The sequence below is a fragment of the Labeo rohita genome, unplaced genomic scaffold, assembly GCF_022985175.1.
Source record: "Labeo rohita strain BAU-BD-2019 unplaced genomic scaffold, IGBB_LRoh.1.0 scaffold_155, whole genome shotgun sequence".
Taxonomy (NCBI): domain Eukaryota; kingdom Metazoa; phylum Chordata; class Actinopteri; order Cypriniformes; family Cyprinidae; genus Labeo; species Labeo rohita.
Genome location: NW_026127725.1, coordinates 65,920 through 82,414, shown reverse-complemented (window position 1 = coordinate 82,414; position 16,495 = coordinate 65,920). Strand labels below are relative to the sequence as shown.

The 16,495-nt window shown below is 34.6% G+C and overlaps 1 protein-coding gene and 1 long non-coding RNA gene across 2 annotated transcripts; one reads left to right on the top strand and one right to left on the bottom strand.

Annotated features, from left to right (window-relative positions):
* The first annotated feature begins 2,529 nt into the window (after positions 1 to 2,529).
* LOC127158534 (uncharacterized) lies at positions 2,530 to 4,704 on the top strand. Its single transcript, XR_007826180.1, has 4 exons — positions 2,530 to 2,901; positions 3,598 to 3,667; positions 3,938 to 4,036; positions 4,460 to 4,704. It is a non-coding gene; the product is annotated as an uncharacterized LOC127158534 (long non-coding RNA).
* A 3,123-nt stretch (positions 4,705 to 7,827) lies between these two features.
* Positions 7,828 to 15,375, bottom strand: LOC127158533 (major histocompatibility complex class I-related gene protein-like). Its single transcript, XM_051101617.1, has 3 exons — positions 15,223 to 15,375; positions 13,229 to 13,489; positions 7,828 to 7,889 (listed from the first exon to the last, which is right to left on the bottom strand). The coding sequence occupies exons 1-3, from the start codon at positions 15,269 to 15,271 to the stop codon at positions 7,843 to 7,845; spliced, it is 357 nt and encodes a 118-aa protein (XP_050957574.1). The 5' UTR covers positions 15,272 to 15,375; the 3' UTR covers positions 7,828 to 7,842.
* Positions 15,376 to 16,495: the final 1,120 nt, after the last annotated feature.

Genomic DNA, 16,495 nt, shown 5'->3' with positions numbered 1-16,495 from the left:
TGCCTGTTTTTGCAAAAAGAGTTTCATTGCCGGTTAATTTGATCACGTCACCGGTCATTGGCAGCTGTGGCAAAAAGTTAGTTCAGAGTATCTGTGACGCTCTGATCAATAATGATTTTTCTCCCGTGTTTACATCACACTGAAGACACGACTTGTGTCCGATATCTGCGTTTACATAAATCTCCATCCAAACTGAATGACTCCACTGCTGATCGCTTTCTGCGACGACCCTCACGTTTTGAACAGACGTATATTAAATTATTGATATAATTCACGTCGAGCGTCTCTTTGACTTTAACGCACAGCAGCCGTGATTTCTCCGCTTTTACCGTCATCACTCGCCAGCATCAACCAGTTACAGCTGTCATTCATGTTCACAGCGCTAAATCTGACTGAACGGGTACAATAACGATAGTTTTCTTTAGTTATTTTATCTACAGGTCATTAGATCTACAGTCCAGAAGTGAATGAATCTGCATGTGAATGATTGTCTGTGCCGCCTCTCTATAATGAAGCTGTGAGTTTAATTAAACAACAGCGACTCGATCACCTCATTGAAAAATATAAAGGAGCTTTTAGTAGCGACGATGTTTTACTGATGAAATGAATGAGGCAGCGACTCACAGCGAGTTTCTGTGCGGCGTCTTTTATCTGTAAACATAAAGATTGGCCTCAATAGAGAATCTGAGTTTCTGCGAGCGAATACAGCAACATCTGCTTCATCATCCGACGATAAGAAAAGCTGTTTTTGTGGCCAAACGAGTCGCTCTCGCATCGCGCTGCTTGATTTCCGATGGGAATCAGTTTTACTTGTTCAAACGCAGATCAGCCGTTCAGATATCAGTAATAATAATTTTTGCAATAATGACGTCTGAAGTGGTTTTAAATTTGAATTGCTTTTAAAAGCTTTGAACACCTGAAATTTAGCGTTCTTTTATTTTTAGTAAAATCAGTGTAATATATTTTTGTTAGATTTTTTTCTTGTTTATTTTGAGTTTATTTCATGGTACTAAATATTTATGCAATAACTATGATCCAATTTCCAACTAAAAAAAAAATAAATAATTTTTTTAATCTCACCTGAAGCATCACTGCTCACACATTTCATGATTTCTCCACTGTTTGTAAAGCAGAAACAGTTTATTTCTTACAAAAGAAGAACTAGATTAAAAAGACAAACTTTATGTTGCTTGAAAAATCGGTTTAAAAAGCATTAAGTTTGAAGTAATTTTAAATTTGAATTGCTTTTAAAAGTTTAAAGTTTGAACACCTGAAATGTAACTTTGTTTTATTTTCAGTAAAATCAGTAATATATATATATATAATATATTTTGCTTCGATAATTTTTTTCTATTTTATTTTGCATTTTGAGAGAATTTCATTGTAATAATTATTTATTTAATAATATTTACATTTACTTATTAAATGTATTTAATTACAATCAATTTTTCCCATCGAAAATAATCAATTTTTCCTCAATATTGTCATCTCATCTAAAGCATCTCTGCTCACACGTTTATTGACATTAAAATCAATGTAATATATTTTTGTTTGATAATATTTTTTCTTTTTATTTTGTACTTTGAGAGATTTCATGGTACTAATGAATATTTATGCAATAATTACGATACATTTTTTCCCACTGAAAGTGAGATAGATTTAGATTTGAGTTTAAATGGATTAGAAATAGTACATAGAAGAGAAGCTCCTGTAAGATGTGAAATTATTTCCTCATGAATTTAAAGTCCAGGAACTCTGACAAAAACAGATGCCATGCAACAAAACAATAAAACTAATCTGGAGAAGAGATCTTCAAAGAGGGCAAACGACACATTGCTCATTTACAACCCCCTTTCCTCCCTCTCCTCTCCCCTCCCTGCATCTCACACTTTTCTCCCAAAAGGTTCCACTGAAAGTCACTAAGAATGTCCATATACAACATGTGTTACATTTTATGAATATGTTGAATTTCCCTTTCATATCTGGTATCGTTCTAAAGGTCTCCGTGCGATTGGTAAAATGGTCTCAATTTCACAACAGTCACTTATATTATGAGGAAGACTGAACACTTTTGTAGAATTGTGTTTTGCTGCTGAGGGGTGTGTTTTCCCCTTAGGGTCGGGTGAGAATCTCCAGCCAGGTGTGACCCTGGGTCATGAGATCTCCTGACAAACCAAAAGGTTTTTATGTTTTTACAACTGATTGGAAGATTTGTTTGTTTTGGTCTGGGTATATAAGCGAAGTGACAAAACACTACGGGGGGGATTCTGTATTCAGAAGAACCCCACACTGTGTGTGAGAGTCTCTGGAGCTTTGCCTCCAAATCTCTCACATGCTGCTGAGTATCTCTATGCGGTCAGGTATGCATCTCTCACTCTTAGATTTATCTTTGAGTAACTGATGTTATGTATTTATTTGAATTGGAACTGAATTTAATTCTGAATTGGATTCTCATTGTTAAACTATGTAATTGGCATGATAAATTTTTACCTGACAAATAAAATGTTATTATTTGATTCATTTTAGACTCCTCTGAAATCCTTATTTCTACACTGTAAAAAGCTCTTCAAGGGTGTTGTCTATAGGAATTTATTTTAAAAAGTATATTTCTTCCAATAAATTGATTCCCTTTTCTTTTTGAATTCATTTAAGTTTTGCATAAGTAAAAAGTGTGATTGTTTTTGTAACTTATTATTACCTATCAAAAAATTGTTTTTTACTTACCTTCACAATAAATTGCTTCTACAAAACTCTATTTAAGTGTTTATATCCAAAGTAATACGTCACGACCCGCTCACATGCTGCAGCAGAACAACGACATCGATGCTCATTGTCACCTGTACCGGACCAGTTTCGGATTTCTTTGGAGTTTTTGGGGGCTTTATACAGCGTGCAGCACATGTAAGTAACTATTTACATCGCATAAATTTAGGTTTTAGCCGAATGAGCACGCATTTATTGCACTATAAAATGTAAAGGCGTCGCCAGGTTTCAGACAGTAACGTTAAGTTTGTCAGTTTTGCAGGCGCCATGCGGCCTTACCGAAGGTCTTGAAATTAACATTAATCTTAAAACGACTATCGCTAACGTTAACGTAGGATAGGTTTATGTGAGATATATTGCCAGCTTACGTTTCTACTTAGTCTGGGTGCTTTAAAAAAACATCGTCGTTTTGTTTGTTTAAGGAGTCTAATAACGTTAGCCTCGGTGAATGTGAATTATTTTGTCTCAAATCACTCGTCTTAAATGTTCTGCCTCTTTCCGAATTAGCTAGCAAAACACTAGTAGAATGGTCTCTCATCCTCGTACATGTGTCAGTTAAAAGTTACTTTAACTGCTAGGTTTGTAGTCACAGTTGTTGTCCCTGCATGATTGAAAAAGATGAGGACATTATATTTTTGGCGCTTCTCTCGGCAACGTATCATAAAAATTCGTAAACGCTTTAACTTAATATTTTGATATATTTGGTTGAAATATTTTATATTGTCTTAAACCATTTGTTCAACTAAAAAGATTTAATATTTATTTTGCATTGCAATAACATCAATGATCCTGAGTTTTTCATAAACTCTTCTTTCATTTGTGTTGCTTCTTTAGAAGACCATCAGATCTACTGATCTGGAGCAGCTGATCAACGCATCAAGAACTTTTATTGGAACTGATACAGGTGAGGCAAAAGTAGTAACAATGTTGCAGATGCATATTAATACAATAAGTACTTTATTTACTTGTCTTGCCTAATTGGGTGAATATTGCAAAAAAAAAAAAAAAAAAAAAAAAAAAAAAAAAAACATTTTTGTTTACAGCTCCTAATTCATATATAATATAAAGCTCTGTTGAATAGGTAGTACAGAACCACACTAATAATGACATTGTATGTTTGTTGTTATATTGACCGCAAGATTCAGTTTTTTCATTATTCACTTACCAACTATAGGATCCAAGTACCTCTGTGGTGAAGAAGAGAGACGTGACTCTGAGATGCCTCATTGAATACATGGGAGAGAGTGGGCAAGAGCTAATCTCTGACTACTATGTAAGTATTGTTTAAAAAGCATAGTTTGACTTTTTTTTTGGGGAAAAGCACTTATTCCTCAGATACTGCATCAATCTTAAGTCTGTCTGAGTTATAGTACGGAGCTGGAGTTGGGGATTGGTTCTGGCTCTGTAAAAAGTTCAAAAACACACCTACAAACACCCAAATGTATGTGCAGGAACCAGGGTCCAAAATTAACCTTATGGTCTTCCAGTTGCTTGTAGACTTGATTTAAAAAATACTGTCATATTTTTCAATTGCAGTTTCACAAAAGTAAAATCCTTGTTTTACATTAATGCAGGAGTCATAATCATCTGATGATATAACTGTAAGAGTGGCATTTTCAGTACTTTTACTTAACCACACCTAGCTTTTGAAGATTGTTCTCTGTTGCCACTTATTGTTCTGTTTATTCTCATACAGGGAAAAACGGAGAGCAGTGTCCATGAGGACTTGAAAATATGCAGATACATGTCTGCCGTGAACCAGATGCAGTGGGCATCATCTTTGAGGGAATCCCAGTGCTTACTGATCTTGGAAATCTGGCCAGGGCGTGTTGCCTGCTTCTGGGGATGACATGCTCTGAACCTGCAGTATCCACCACAACTCTGCAAAACATTTGAGGTGTTCCAAAGACTTTTTGTGGGACTTGACACACTGCGCCCAAAGGCTTCCTCCCGATTCATGACACTCAAAAACAAACTTCTGAGTTAGTTGGTCAAATGCCAACCTCACACTAAATGGCAATCTTGTTGTTTTTTTGTAGAGTTTTTCAGAAGATTGTTGTGAATGTTTAATTGTTACTTGGCTGCGGTTCAGAGCTTCTGTTATATAAACCATTTTATGGTAAAATGTTTTAATACATACTAAGATATACTGTACTGTGCACTTATGGATTGAAGCTGAAGTCAGTTCTTTCTTGTCAAATGCTGTGATCCTTCTTCCCTGTGTTTTATTTTAAATTTAAATGTTGTGTGTTGAAGGTGTTCTTGTAAGGATTTATGTAAGATTATGCTTTTTTTTTATGTTTCTTTGGTTCATCACTCTTGCTCGGTGGGCAGTTTAACTTAGAACAGTGTGGTAGTCAAGCACAGACTTCTTCAGTTCCTGGATAAGTCTCCAGCTTGTGGGCACTTGATGTGCTGAAGTTAGTTTTGTTATATCAAATGCTGAGGTCAGAGGCCCTTTATTTTATTTTATTTCATTTCAATGTCAAATGTTTTATTGAAATATAGCACAGATTGTGCTTCAAACATGTTATTGTATTAGTTTATTATGTTTTAATACATACGAAAATGTACTGTACTGTGCATTAAAGTCAGTCCTTTAGTGTTCTATGCTGCACTTAAAGATGAGGTTAGAAGTTTCTGTAATTTTTAATGTTAAAATGTTTACAACATTAACATAAAAATTGATTACAGAAACTTAGTGCACTTAATTGTTTGTATATGGCAGCTGTTATAGAGTAATAAACGTTGGAAACGAATACCTCTCTTTCCTTATTAATTAAAGTTATGGCAATGCTAACTAATTATTTCAAGTGGATTGAAGAAATAATTTGTCTAAATTAATAGAGTAATAGAGTAAACTAATTAATTAAAATCAAAAAGTTTATTTTTTTATTTTAAATGTTACTTATTTTAACTAAGTATGATTTGGTCAATATGCTGCTCTTCGTCACAATGGTTAAACTCAAATGTTTTGCTTTATATTGTAGACTGTACTTAATTTTTTAGCATACAGTAAAATAAATAATACTGATTTTTACCAAATCAAAATAACAAGAAGTTCACTAAACTTACAAAAAGTAGTTGGAAAATGTTGCCTTAATTTTTTTGAGTTGAATCTAAGTAACAGTTTTTACAGTGTAGTAGATTGTGAGGAGGCTGGTGCTACCGCGAATTACGACCAGGATAGAGCAAACTGCAGGCTCAGGATTGAATGGAGCAGTATAGGCACATCATCTGAGACCTCCTGATTTCTGTCTATCACTGATGTTAGCAAATTGTACCGGCCAAGACTAAAGTAAACTACACTTTTTGTGAAGGCAAGCAGTAGGCGGCTGTCAAAAAGAGTATTAAGCCTCATTCAGACTGTCAGCCCAAATCCGTTTTTGTCCATATCTAGATGGAATCGGATTTGAATAACTGACTGTCCACACGGTCATATCGCAACTGTTTCGTCTTCTAAAGCAGCGGCAGAAACCCAGGAAGCTGGAATGTGCGACTTTCTGTGCTGCCGTCTCCGCTGCTTTCAAAACTCAAAGAGGTGCGTATACTAGCTGTATATTGTCTATAAGCTTGTTTCTGCAAAGACGTTTGTTATGTTTTCCACAAAAACGTCTGACGTGTTTACGTTTTACGTGGCATGAAAACGTGAAAAAGCAGAAATCCGACTTGAATAGGATTCCAAACCACATACGAATGTAGCTCGAAACGGATTTGACCAAATCAGATTTCATGTAGTTCGTTGCTGTTCAGACTAACCAAATATTATCGGATTTCATTCGGATTTGCATACAAATCGGATATGGGGCTGACAGTCTGAACGAGGCTTAAATCACCTACATATCCCAGCAAGCAATTTTTGGTCTAAAAAACGTATATTAGCCGTTGAAACACAGCCTAGACATCTAGGCTAAAATAAGGTTGTCATTGGGCTGTCAGTGAAAATTTAATAGACGTCTAAACATAGCCCTAGAATAGACTATAAATATATATATATATATATATATATATATATATATATATATATAGAAATAAAACCAAACACCTTGTAAACGCTGTTGACTTTGCTTACATGATGAAATATCATATCTCACAAGTATTTTGCCAAAAAATGACATGTAACTAAATTCAAGATTATTTGGTCTAGAAGTTGGTTACAAATAGCCGGACTATATCGGGTCTATAGTTAAACTAGACGTTGAAATGACGACTATTTCTTGCTGGGATACCTCTGACTCAGCGTCAGACTGGCGTTTTCGTGATCGCGAGATCTGCGTATATACTCCGCGGGCGCAAGATTCGGAAGAGGCATCGGGTCCCCAGTGAACGAATAACTGAAAGTATAGTGAGTCCGAAATAATCAGATATTTCAATTAATACTTAAATGATATTTGCGATCAGCCTAAATTAAACACCTAAATTCTAACGATCATATGAAATTGGAGTCAGATTAAATATGGAGCTAGATTAAAAGTGAAACTAAATCCTGATAAATTAAGCGAACTTTGCAGAAGCGCTGTGAAAAGACCGAACATGCATTAAACCTTCAACCAGACAACTGGACTCCGCGTTTGGGCCAGTGGATGGAACCTTACACTCCATTGAGTCTGAAAAGAGATTCTGAGAGTTTAAATTTGAATTTTGTTGGAGTTTGAATAGTTTTGGCTCATTTGAACATTCCATCTATGGGATTTTTATGATTTTTAATCTTCATTTTTATAAAACCGTAAGTCAGATCAGTTAGAAAAGATAAAGCACACTAATTCAGATCAGTCTGAAGGTCTTGTTTGAGTTTAGTGTTTGTAGAGTTAAAGCTCTAGGAGGAGCAGTGCTCAGAAATGTTAGTTTAGTTTCAATGAGTCATTGACGCTTAAAGACGCTGATACTGATAAATATATGAATGGACACACAGATGGTCAGTTGTTGTTGTTGTTGTGGTTTAGTTTGTGCTCAAGTGTCGTGTTTTTGTCTCTGTGCTATACAGAAAACAGTCTGTGTGTGTTTACCATTCTTTATATTTACTGTGGAAACTGAGACTGGATTCTAGAAAGAAGAAGAGCAGCTTCTCTTCGTTTACAGTCACAGTAAAATAATTAATGGACGCATCACAATCAGCTTCTTCTTCTCTGTAGATGAAATTAATTAATCTTAATTCATGCTTTTGTTCAGGTTTTTTCAGATCACTGAATGAACTACAAACACATTCACATATAATGTAAAGCATGTTTGTTCTCATCTGTGCTGCATGTTTAGTTTAATCACAGTCACACATGATTGTTTAATGGCTGTAAAGTGTAGAGACTGTAGTGTGAGTGCTATAATACATGAACAGCATGTGTTTTATCTGTTTTATGTCAGGATTGTATTCTTGCAGTATTAAAACAGCATGTAAATGTGAGTAAAGTTCATCAGGTAAGTGAGTCTAACAGTGTTGATCTGCTCATTGTGAGTCTGATGAGTGTGTTTATGTACTCATATTTGATCTGGTCTGTATGAGGACTGATGAAAGACTTGTCTTCACTCACAGACGTCACAAACTTCCCATCATCCTCCACAGAGCAGATCAACACGTCTCCACAGCTTCAGCATAGCCATCAGTGCTGCTGGATATTTACTCTATGAACCACAAACTCAGAGCTTTACAACAGCAGAGAGAAGAAGAGTTTGTGTGTGTTTTGTCTACAATGTGAGGATCAAATGTCTTAAGAACAGAAGAACCTGAAATCACCTGCACTGACGAGCAACAACAGTCCTCAGAGAAAACACATGATAAACAGACTAAATAATGTCTGGATGAGAAAGGTTTGTGTGAAGGGGTTATTTTAAGGGGATATTTTTTGAGGTAGGCTATAAAAAATATTGAATGGTTGCATAAAAAATTGATGGTTGCATCATAAGATTAACAGAATCGTGTGTGATCGTGTGTGAGAAGAAATATGCAACAGGAGCAGATCTAAGTTTAATGCCACATACTCCCACTATTTGTGACAGCCATAATAGATTTAATTTAATTGTGTTAGGGCATTTTTGTCCAATTTGGTTCCATTTTTGCTTTAAGCCCCAGTTAATTTCAGACCCATGGCCAGGGGAAGGCTGTATAATTCAGTGAGAGAGCGGTTCAAACAGGTTCTGCCAGTTCACCGACAAGAGAGAACTCAAAAAAGTGATTAACCCTTTCACTGGTGAGTTTAAAATATTCCATCTGACCCTCCAGAGTGAGTTTTTTTTAGGCGACCGTTATTTTAGAACGTTCACTTTATTGTTCCCATGGCGACGCGTCATCATTGTCACGTGATACAACGCAGCCACTATAGCGCTGTATGACAGACATATCGTTTTCATTTCGTTTTTCCTTTTTTATTTAAAATATTCCCACACTTGCTTACCATGTCTTCAACTATCTGATATTCCGATTCACGAATACGTGTAAATGAGTGTATTTTGCTGTTTTAAAACCTTTATAAATGATCTGGATCGTGATCTATAATGTGAGATAAGCGCCGCCATGTTTGTTCGCGCTGCCGTTCAGAGAGACCTGTCAGCCGGATTTACAGCACGCAAATTCACCGGTTTCTCCCGAAATACATGCAAGTAAGTGGCTGGTGAATTGGGAAAGGAATGGAGTGAATTAAATCTTTGCTTACACTGTGTGTATGTGATATGAATCAAACACGTCGGCAACCTAGACTTGAATGGATTGTTATTGCTGCTTCCATAGACAGCCGTGTGTATTTTACAAACTCTAAATGTATTGTTTTACTAGTACTTATGTGTATTTAAATGTCTGAAACCTAAAATAAACGTTATGTTGTTGAAAACACTGCATAGTTGTTATTATATGACAAGCGCAGCGCGCTTCTCTTTCTGGCTCAGCGCCAGCCAACGCGCGAAAACGCAGTTTGAATTTGGCAGTTGCGAACGTTCTAAATCCCATATGTGGGACCGTACCGCTCAAAGGGTTAAGTCATGAATGATAGGTAATAACTGCTGAAATATTCACGGGGAAAATGTTTCTCAGGTCAGTCAGAGTTGTTTGAGTATCCGTATACCATATTTAATATGGAAGAAAATAAAATGTTTGAACTGTTCAAGTTCAAATAAAATTGTAATATGTAAAGAGTACTGTTTTTTTTTTTCTTCAGAAATGTAATCAAATAAAAGTACAGTTTAAACTGTAGGCTACTTGAGTAAAGTAAAAATACCCCAAAATAACACTTATGCGCAGTAAAGTAAAATTACTCCGGTATTTTATACCCCTGCATGTTTTAAATGTTTAAACAGGTTTAATTCAGTAAACAAATACTGAGTCAGCATTCACTAGCTCACAAAAAAATAGACGTCTTTGTTTCTCAAGTATCTTGATGACATATAAATTAGATACAACCTTTTTGCCCCTCAGGAAATTGAGTGCAGTGCACTGTAGGGATGGGCGGATCGATCCTGAAATATCGATACTTTCGATACTAATGTTGTATCGAAAGGATCGATCCTCACATAAAATTGTCGATTCTAAAGTGCATTTTTAACCATTAATTTTATTTATTTTACAAGAAGTTTGGTGCATAAAATAAGCCTCTAAGATGAACAATAGACTAATAACGAAATATTGTGTAGGACAGAACTATTTCTCCTGCTCATCGGAACACACACAAATGCTGTAAGACAGAACCAATCAATCACAGATAGCGTTCGCTGCTGACGCTTCATTCAACATTGATAATGATCAGAAATTATTTTTCTTCCTCTTCTTCTCATGGCATTAAAATAATAAAGCATTATTTAAAAAAACGATTGTTGAGTAGCAAAGTATATTAGAATGATTTCTGAAGGATCATGTGACACTCAAGACTGGAGTAATGATGTTAAAAAAAAATTCAGCTTTGATCACAGATGCTTTTTAAATTACAGTTTTCAAAATATATTACAATAAAAAGTAGTTATTTTAATTGTTCATTTTCCCAATCTTGCTGTTTTTACTGTTTTTTTTTTTTTTTTTTTTTTCAAATAAGTGCAGCCTTTGTTAACATGGTTAAAGGCCCATTACAAAGTCGTACTGACCTCAAACTTTTGAACCATATAGTGTACGTGAAATATTTATTTTTAATTAGGCTAGTTTGTGTAAGTAAATTTATTTAAACTGGTTGTTAAAAGTTCAAATTGGTTGTTATATTCTGTAACTGCTGTCTGTAAGAAACAATTTGTGCTAAAGTTAGGCCTTTAGGGGTACAACAGCCTGGCAGCTTTTTGCACAATAATAAAAAAAAAAGAACACAGTTTGCAACAGTAACCACAGTATTTGTAGTAAAACTGCAGTAACAACAAATTTACCATGGTTAACACTCTCTCTTTTGGCTTGCTTCCTTTTACCATGGTTAACACTAAAGGAACATTATATTTAGAGGTCGACACTTTTACCTTCCGAAAATCATTCTGCATGATTTATAAGCCTTTTCACGATCATCGGGATCGGTTATTTTCCCACCGATTTGCCGATAAAAATAATTTATTTTTGAAATGCGCTCATTTGGCTCCCCATAAGCCTGTCAGAGCTCACCACTCTGTGCCCTAGAGCAGTCTCCGCCCACCGCGCATCAGATTTGTTGGAAGTCGCCAGTCCGACCAATCAACTCCAAGGCTGAAGGAAGTGAAGAAACAGACAGAACTCTCTCTTTTGGCTTGCTTCCTTTCACCATGGTTAACACTAATCACTTGTCTCTCAAAGGTAAAATCATTTGCAGACAGAAGTTGATTGTTTTTAGTAATTCACTGTCATTTTGTTGCACTGACTTAGCAAAAACACCTTAATGTTATCTTGATTTCCCGGTAGTTGTTGAAATAACGGACGGAAATTGAGCCAAAGTACAGTCATATAAATGGAATGTACTGTATACAATCAAACACTAAATGCCTCCCAATTTTTCAAAGTTTGGATGAGTCATCAAAGTTTGGATGAATTAATCAAAAGTAGGACCGTTTATTCTTACTCTTTTCTTTTGTTTTTGATTTTTTTTATGTGAATTTTTACAAACTTGTTTTGTGATGTTCAGAGTTGATCTGTTTTTGTTGATTTGAATTTGCTGGGAGTCAGGCGTTGTAACAATCTCCTTTCTTGATGTCTGTCTGCACAGCATGTCTGTCCTTTAGTCTTTGGCTTTACTCATTCTTATAGAGCACCTGTAAAAAGACTGGATTTTTGACTGAATCACAAGGACTGACATTTTATTCAAAATAATCTTTGCACGACTTCAATTTGAATTTCATCAGAGCGGGCTGTCTGACAGACATTTGCACATGGCCGAGCAAATGTGGATGCGCTGTCCTTGAAGGAGTTCAGCAATTCAGGTCAAAAAATGGTCAGTTTACTGTTAAGAAACCGAATCTATCATTTAGTCTATTACTACTTGTTGTTGTATTTATATATATTTTCCTTTGTGGGAAAAAAATCTAAAATTAAAAATGTACATTTTCAAGAGCCCAACTTATTTAAATACTGACCACTATAATGGTTGCCTAAAATTGTGATTTGTTCTTTTGGTGATAATTTTAAATGGCAAATGTAATTTTTAATTTCAGCTTTTCCTAAGCTACTGTGTTGACAAAAAATGTCACATTTGTATTTTGACACATGTGCATTTCAAAATATCGGTTGTTCCAACTCATTTGATCTGTAATGAGACACTGGACAGGACATGAAAAACACATCCACCTGACTAAAATTCAGAATCATTATTTACATAATATTTGTAGCAAAAACCATGGTAATAATCATTAATAATACTAATACTAATAATACTACTACTAATTATTATTATTATTATTATTATTATTATTATTATACATTTTAGTACTTATGTAACACCATGGTTGCTTTTCATCAGGTACCCTCCAAGGTACACCTTTGTACCTTATCTACCCTTAATGTGTGTGTACTTGTATGGTACTAGTATGCTCCCTGGCTTTTAGGGGTAAAGAAAGGTGCACCTTTGAGGTTACTGCCCAGTAAAGAGCTAAAATACAAAATTTTAGTACATTTTATTTTTGACAGTGTTATCAAAAAAAAAAAAAAAAAAAAAAAAAAAAAAAAACGCTTATGAAATGTTTAAAACACATGACTTTCAAATATAATGTTAAGTAAGTATAATTACTGATTTTATTCATTTAATAATTTAAAAGATCAGTTTAGTTTAGAGGTATCGGTATTGGTACTGATATAAAATATCGGTATCGGATCGAAAATAAAATACGAGGTATCGCCCATCCCTAGGCACTGTAGTGTCTTTTGTATAACATATTAAGCACATAGTTGGTTGAATCTACTCTAAAATATTCTCCCTATGTTCATGTATGATGATCAAATGATCTGCCATGCATTAGTTAAATACATACGTACAACAAAACCAAGGTCCTTGTGTATATTTCTTTGTTAAATACAATTAAGCACAATTAAGTAATATGTTTTGCTCACCTGCAGTTTGATTGAAGCGACCCATAAGCACCTGAATACTGCTAAAGAAAACTTGATCTCTAGCCTTACGCATCTCATTTCCACTGTTCCAGTATTCATAGTCCAAATTTTCAGCCATCCACTTCTGTTTGGGGACCTTTTTCTGTGATGTACTATCATACATACTGATGGGTTCACCATTCAGCATTCCCACATCTACCAACCTGGGAAAGTTTGAGATTCCTGTGGTTGCTGTGAAGTAATATTGCAGTGTATGGGTCACTGTAAAAGAATCATAGTGTTAAAATGCAGCTTAAAGCACATAGGAGTATCTGTAAAGGCAGTTCGTACACTAGGTAAAATTGGTTTCAACATAGCAAGACTACCAAACTCTGGACAATTTAATTTTGTGTTCATGATACAGTTTACAGTGTTTTATAAAAAAAAAATGAAATACACAATGATGCATACACAATGATTGTTATGAGTGGGTAGTTTTGATGATTTGTTGGCAGATCTTTGTATATTACATACAAATTCCAATTTATAATGAAACCTTAAACACAACTGTCAAACAAATATGTTGTAGTAAATTATGCTTGTTTGTTTAAAATGCAAAGCTCAAAGCTTAGAGGTATACTTATGAATACCTTATGATATATAAGCACTATGAAAAATATTTATATTAAGGTTAAATGCATCTCAACTGATTGTTCATTTTCAAATCTTATTTCTTGATCATGCCACCTAGTGTTACAGGAACGCCAAACACAGTCCGACATCTTAAATATGTCTCATATCTACCATTCTGCATTTTTTTTTACTGTCATAGATTTAAAACCATACACAGCCTACATAATTATTATTTAATTATTATTAAACTCTAACAATTTAGAAAAGTATTTAATGTCATTATTTAAAGAGAGTATATATTTGTTTTTTTAACAGCAGTTGGTGCATGTTCTGCTGATAACCAAATCACAAATCAACAAAGAATTAACCAAAGAAAAGCCATTACAAATATAATTTGCAATGGCTTTTCAACAGGCCTATAAAACACACATTAGGCCAAGTTTTAGAAAGTTCTCATATGCTACCAATTCACGTTAATATATATATATATATATATATATATATATATAATCTCCATGAATATTATCATTTTATTTAATGAAATTATTGAAAACAATTGATTACTACAACATTCATTATCCTGTCAAATTCAGTTGAATATGTTGTAGATATTAAACAAATTAAAAAATAGATATTAAATAAATAAATAAGGAAAGAAACAAGTGCTCATTATCCATAATTCTTGAAGATCTACATGCATCACAAATGCAACTGTCATGCATTAGGAAATTAAAACCATAACTTTCTTAAGACTTGCATTTGCACCCAATATTCCAAACAGTAGAATATGCAATAGACACATTTGTGATGTGTGCGTTCAGTTGGACAAATGCTGGTAGTAATTTCTCTGTAGGTGCACTTACTTCATAAAAACAATTATAAAACCTCCAGACCAGGCACACCATTTACAACTTATTGTACACACTCACAGGCCAGCTGGAATAAACTTAATCAATAAATTAAGATAAATTCACAGAAGCATGTTGTGCACACTGGAAAATCACTGCTCAGTAGTTTTATTTAAAACTTCATGTTGATAGATTCAGTCTAAATGTCCTTTATATTGCAATATCTATATTTCTTATAACAAAAGGTTATTGATGCTTTATCCCCTTATTATTGTTGTTTTGTTCCACAGTCACAGTTGTCATGGACATGCACTTCTTTCAATATATTAAAATGTCAACCTTTTTTTCTAAATTACACTAAATTAAAATTGGTGTGACCATAGAAATCATTAATAATAAAATAAGGAGATAGGGGTTGCTTCGTAATTGTAACCCCTAAAAGGTTAATTACAGAATCCTTTTAGGGTTTCGGTTAAAACAACACCAAATCACACAACTTACTGACATACAGTCTTCTAAAAAGCTTCTACTTACCAGCATAAATGAGATGAACTCTGAGGAGCAGAAAAACTATGGTCCGCATGTTTGACTTTTACTGAAAAATTGTTCTTCAGAACTGAGCTGAAAATTTGTCATAGACACCAATAGCAGCATATGATCTAGTGAAATGGCTCTGTGTGAAAGCATAAGGTTGTAAATACCAGCCAATAGATTTTCAAGAAAAGTGGAACATCATCAGTCACTATGAGGCACTTCTTGGAGAGGGTTGATATCTGAAAGTGAAAACAAAATGAAGTCTCTATCATGGGCTATAGACATCATATAGCATAAGACTATACCATAGATTAGATTATGGTACACTTTAGGATAATGGTAACCTATTTAGGATAATGGGTAACTATGCAGGAAGTAATGCAGGATCAGTATATGCAGTGCACTACATAAATGAATACACCCGCTCTAAAACTTAAAGGGATGTCTAATGCTATTTCATGCATTCAGACTCATTTTCACTGCTAAAGAGCTGGATTCTCATGCTAAATGTGAGACAGAGTATTTCAGTGCCAAATAGCCTACACTCCTTCAGGGTTGGTATAAGTATGAAGTCATAAAGGACGGAACTCCTTGTATGGGCACTTCTCCAGGAAGAGCGTGCGCACACTTCAACCAGGGGTGCTTTCCCAAAAGCAACTATGGTTGCAAGTTCCATCATTACCAATAGAATTAAGTGGAACTAACGACCATAGTTAGCTAATGATGGTTTTGAGAAACTCACACCAGAGCGAGCAAGAGCACGCCTATCAACATGCTTCATTTGTTAAATTGTTAGCCATAAATAAAGTCAATAAAGTTTTTGTTCCTGTTTTATTTATTTAAAAAAATGCTGCGCATGCTCGTGACTCTTTAGCTCCACCCACGGAATGCCTCCAGGAGCTCGACTCTTTTCGGAGAGAAGCGGTACAGCTGTATTTTTCTTTTATTAATCTGATTCAATTAAAGACTCTTCGGAAATATGAAGGATGCAATACTACTCTATAGGTACTCAAGAATAACATGAGATTGGTAGAAACTGTGTGTGTTATGTACGCTTTAACAAATTCAGTAATTAGCCTACTCTTTACTTAGAAGACATGTTGGGATTCTTTAGAGATATAATGTTTCAGCAAGTCTGCTTGATCAATTACCAATGAAGCATGTCAAAATTATCCAGAAAAAAGGATTTTATAAAAGTGAAAAAGAGTACACCATGAGCAGCGCTTTTGCATGTTGCTATTTGAGCTCCATCACGTGATGTTTATCTATTTCT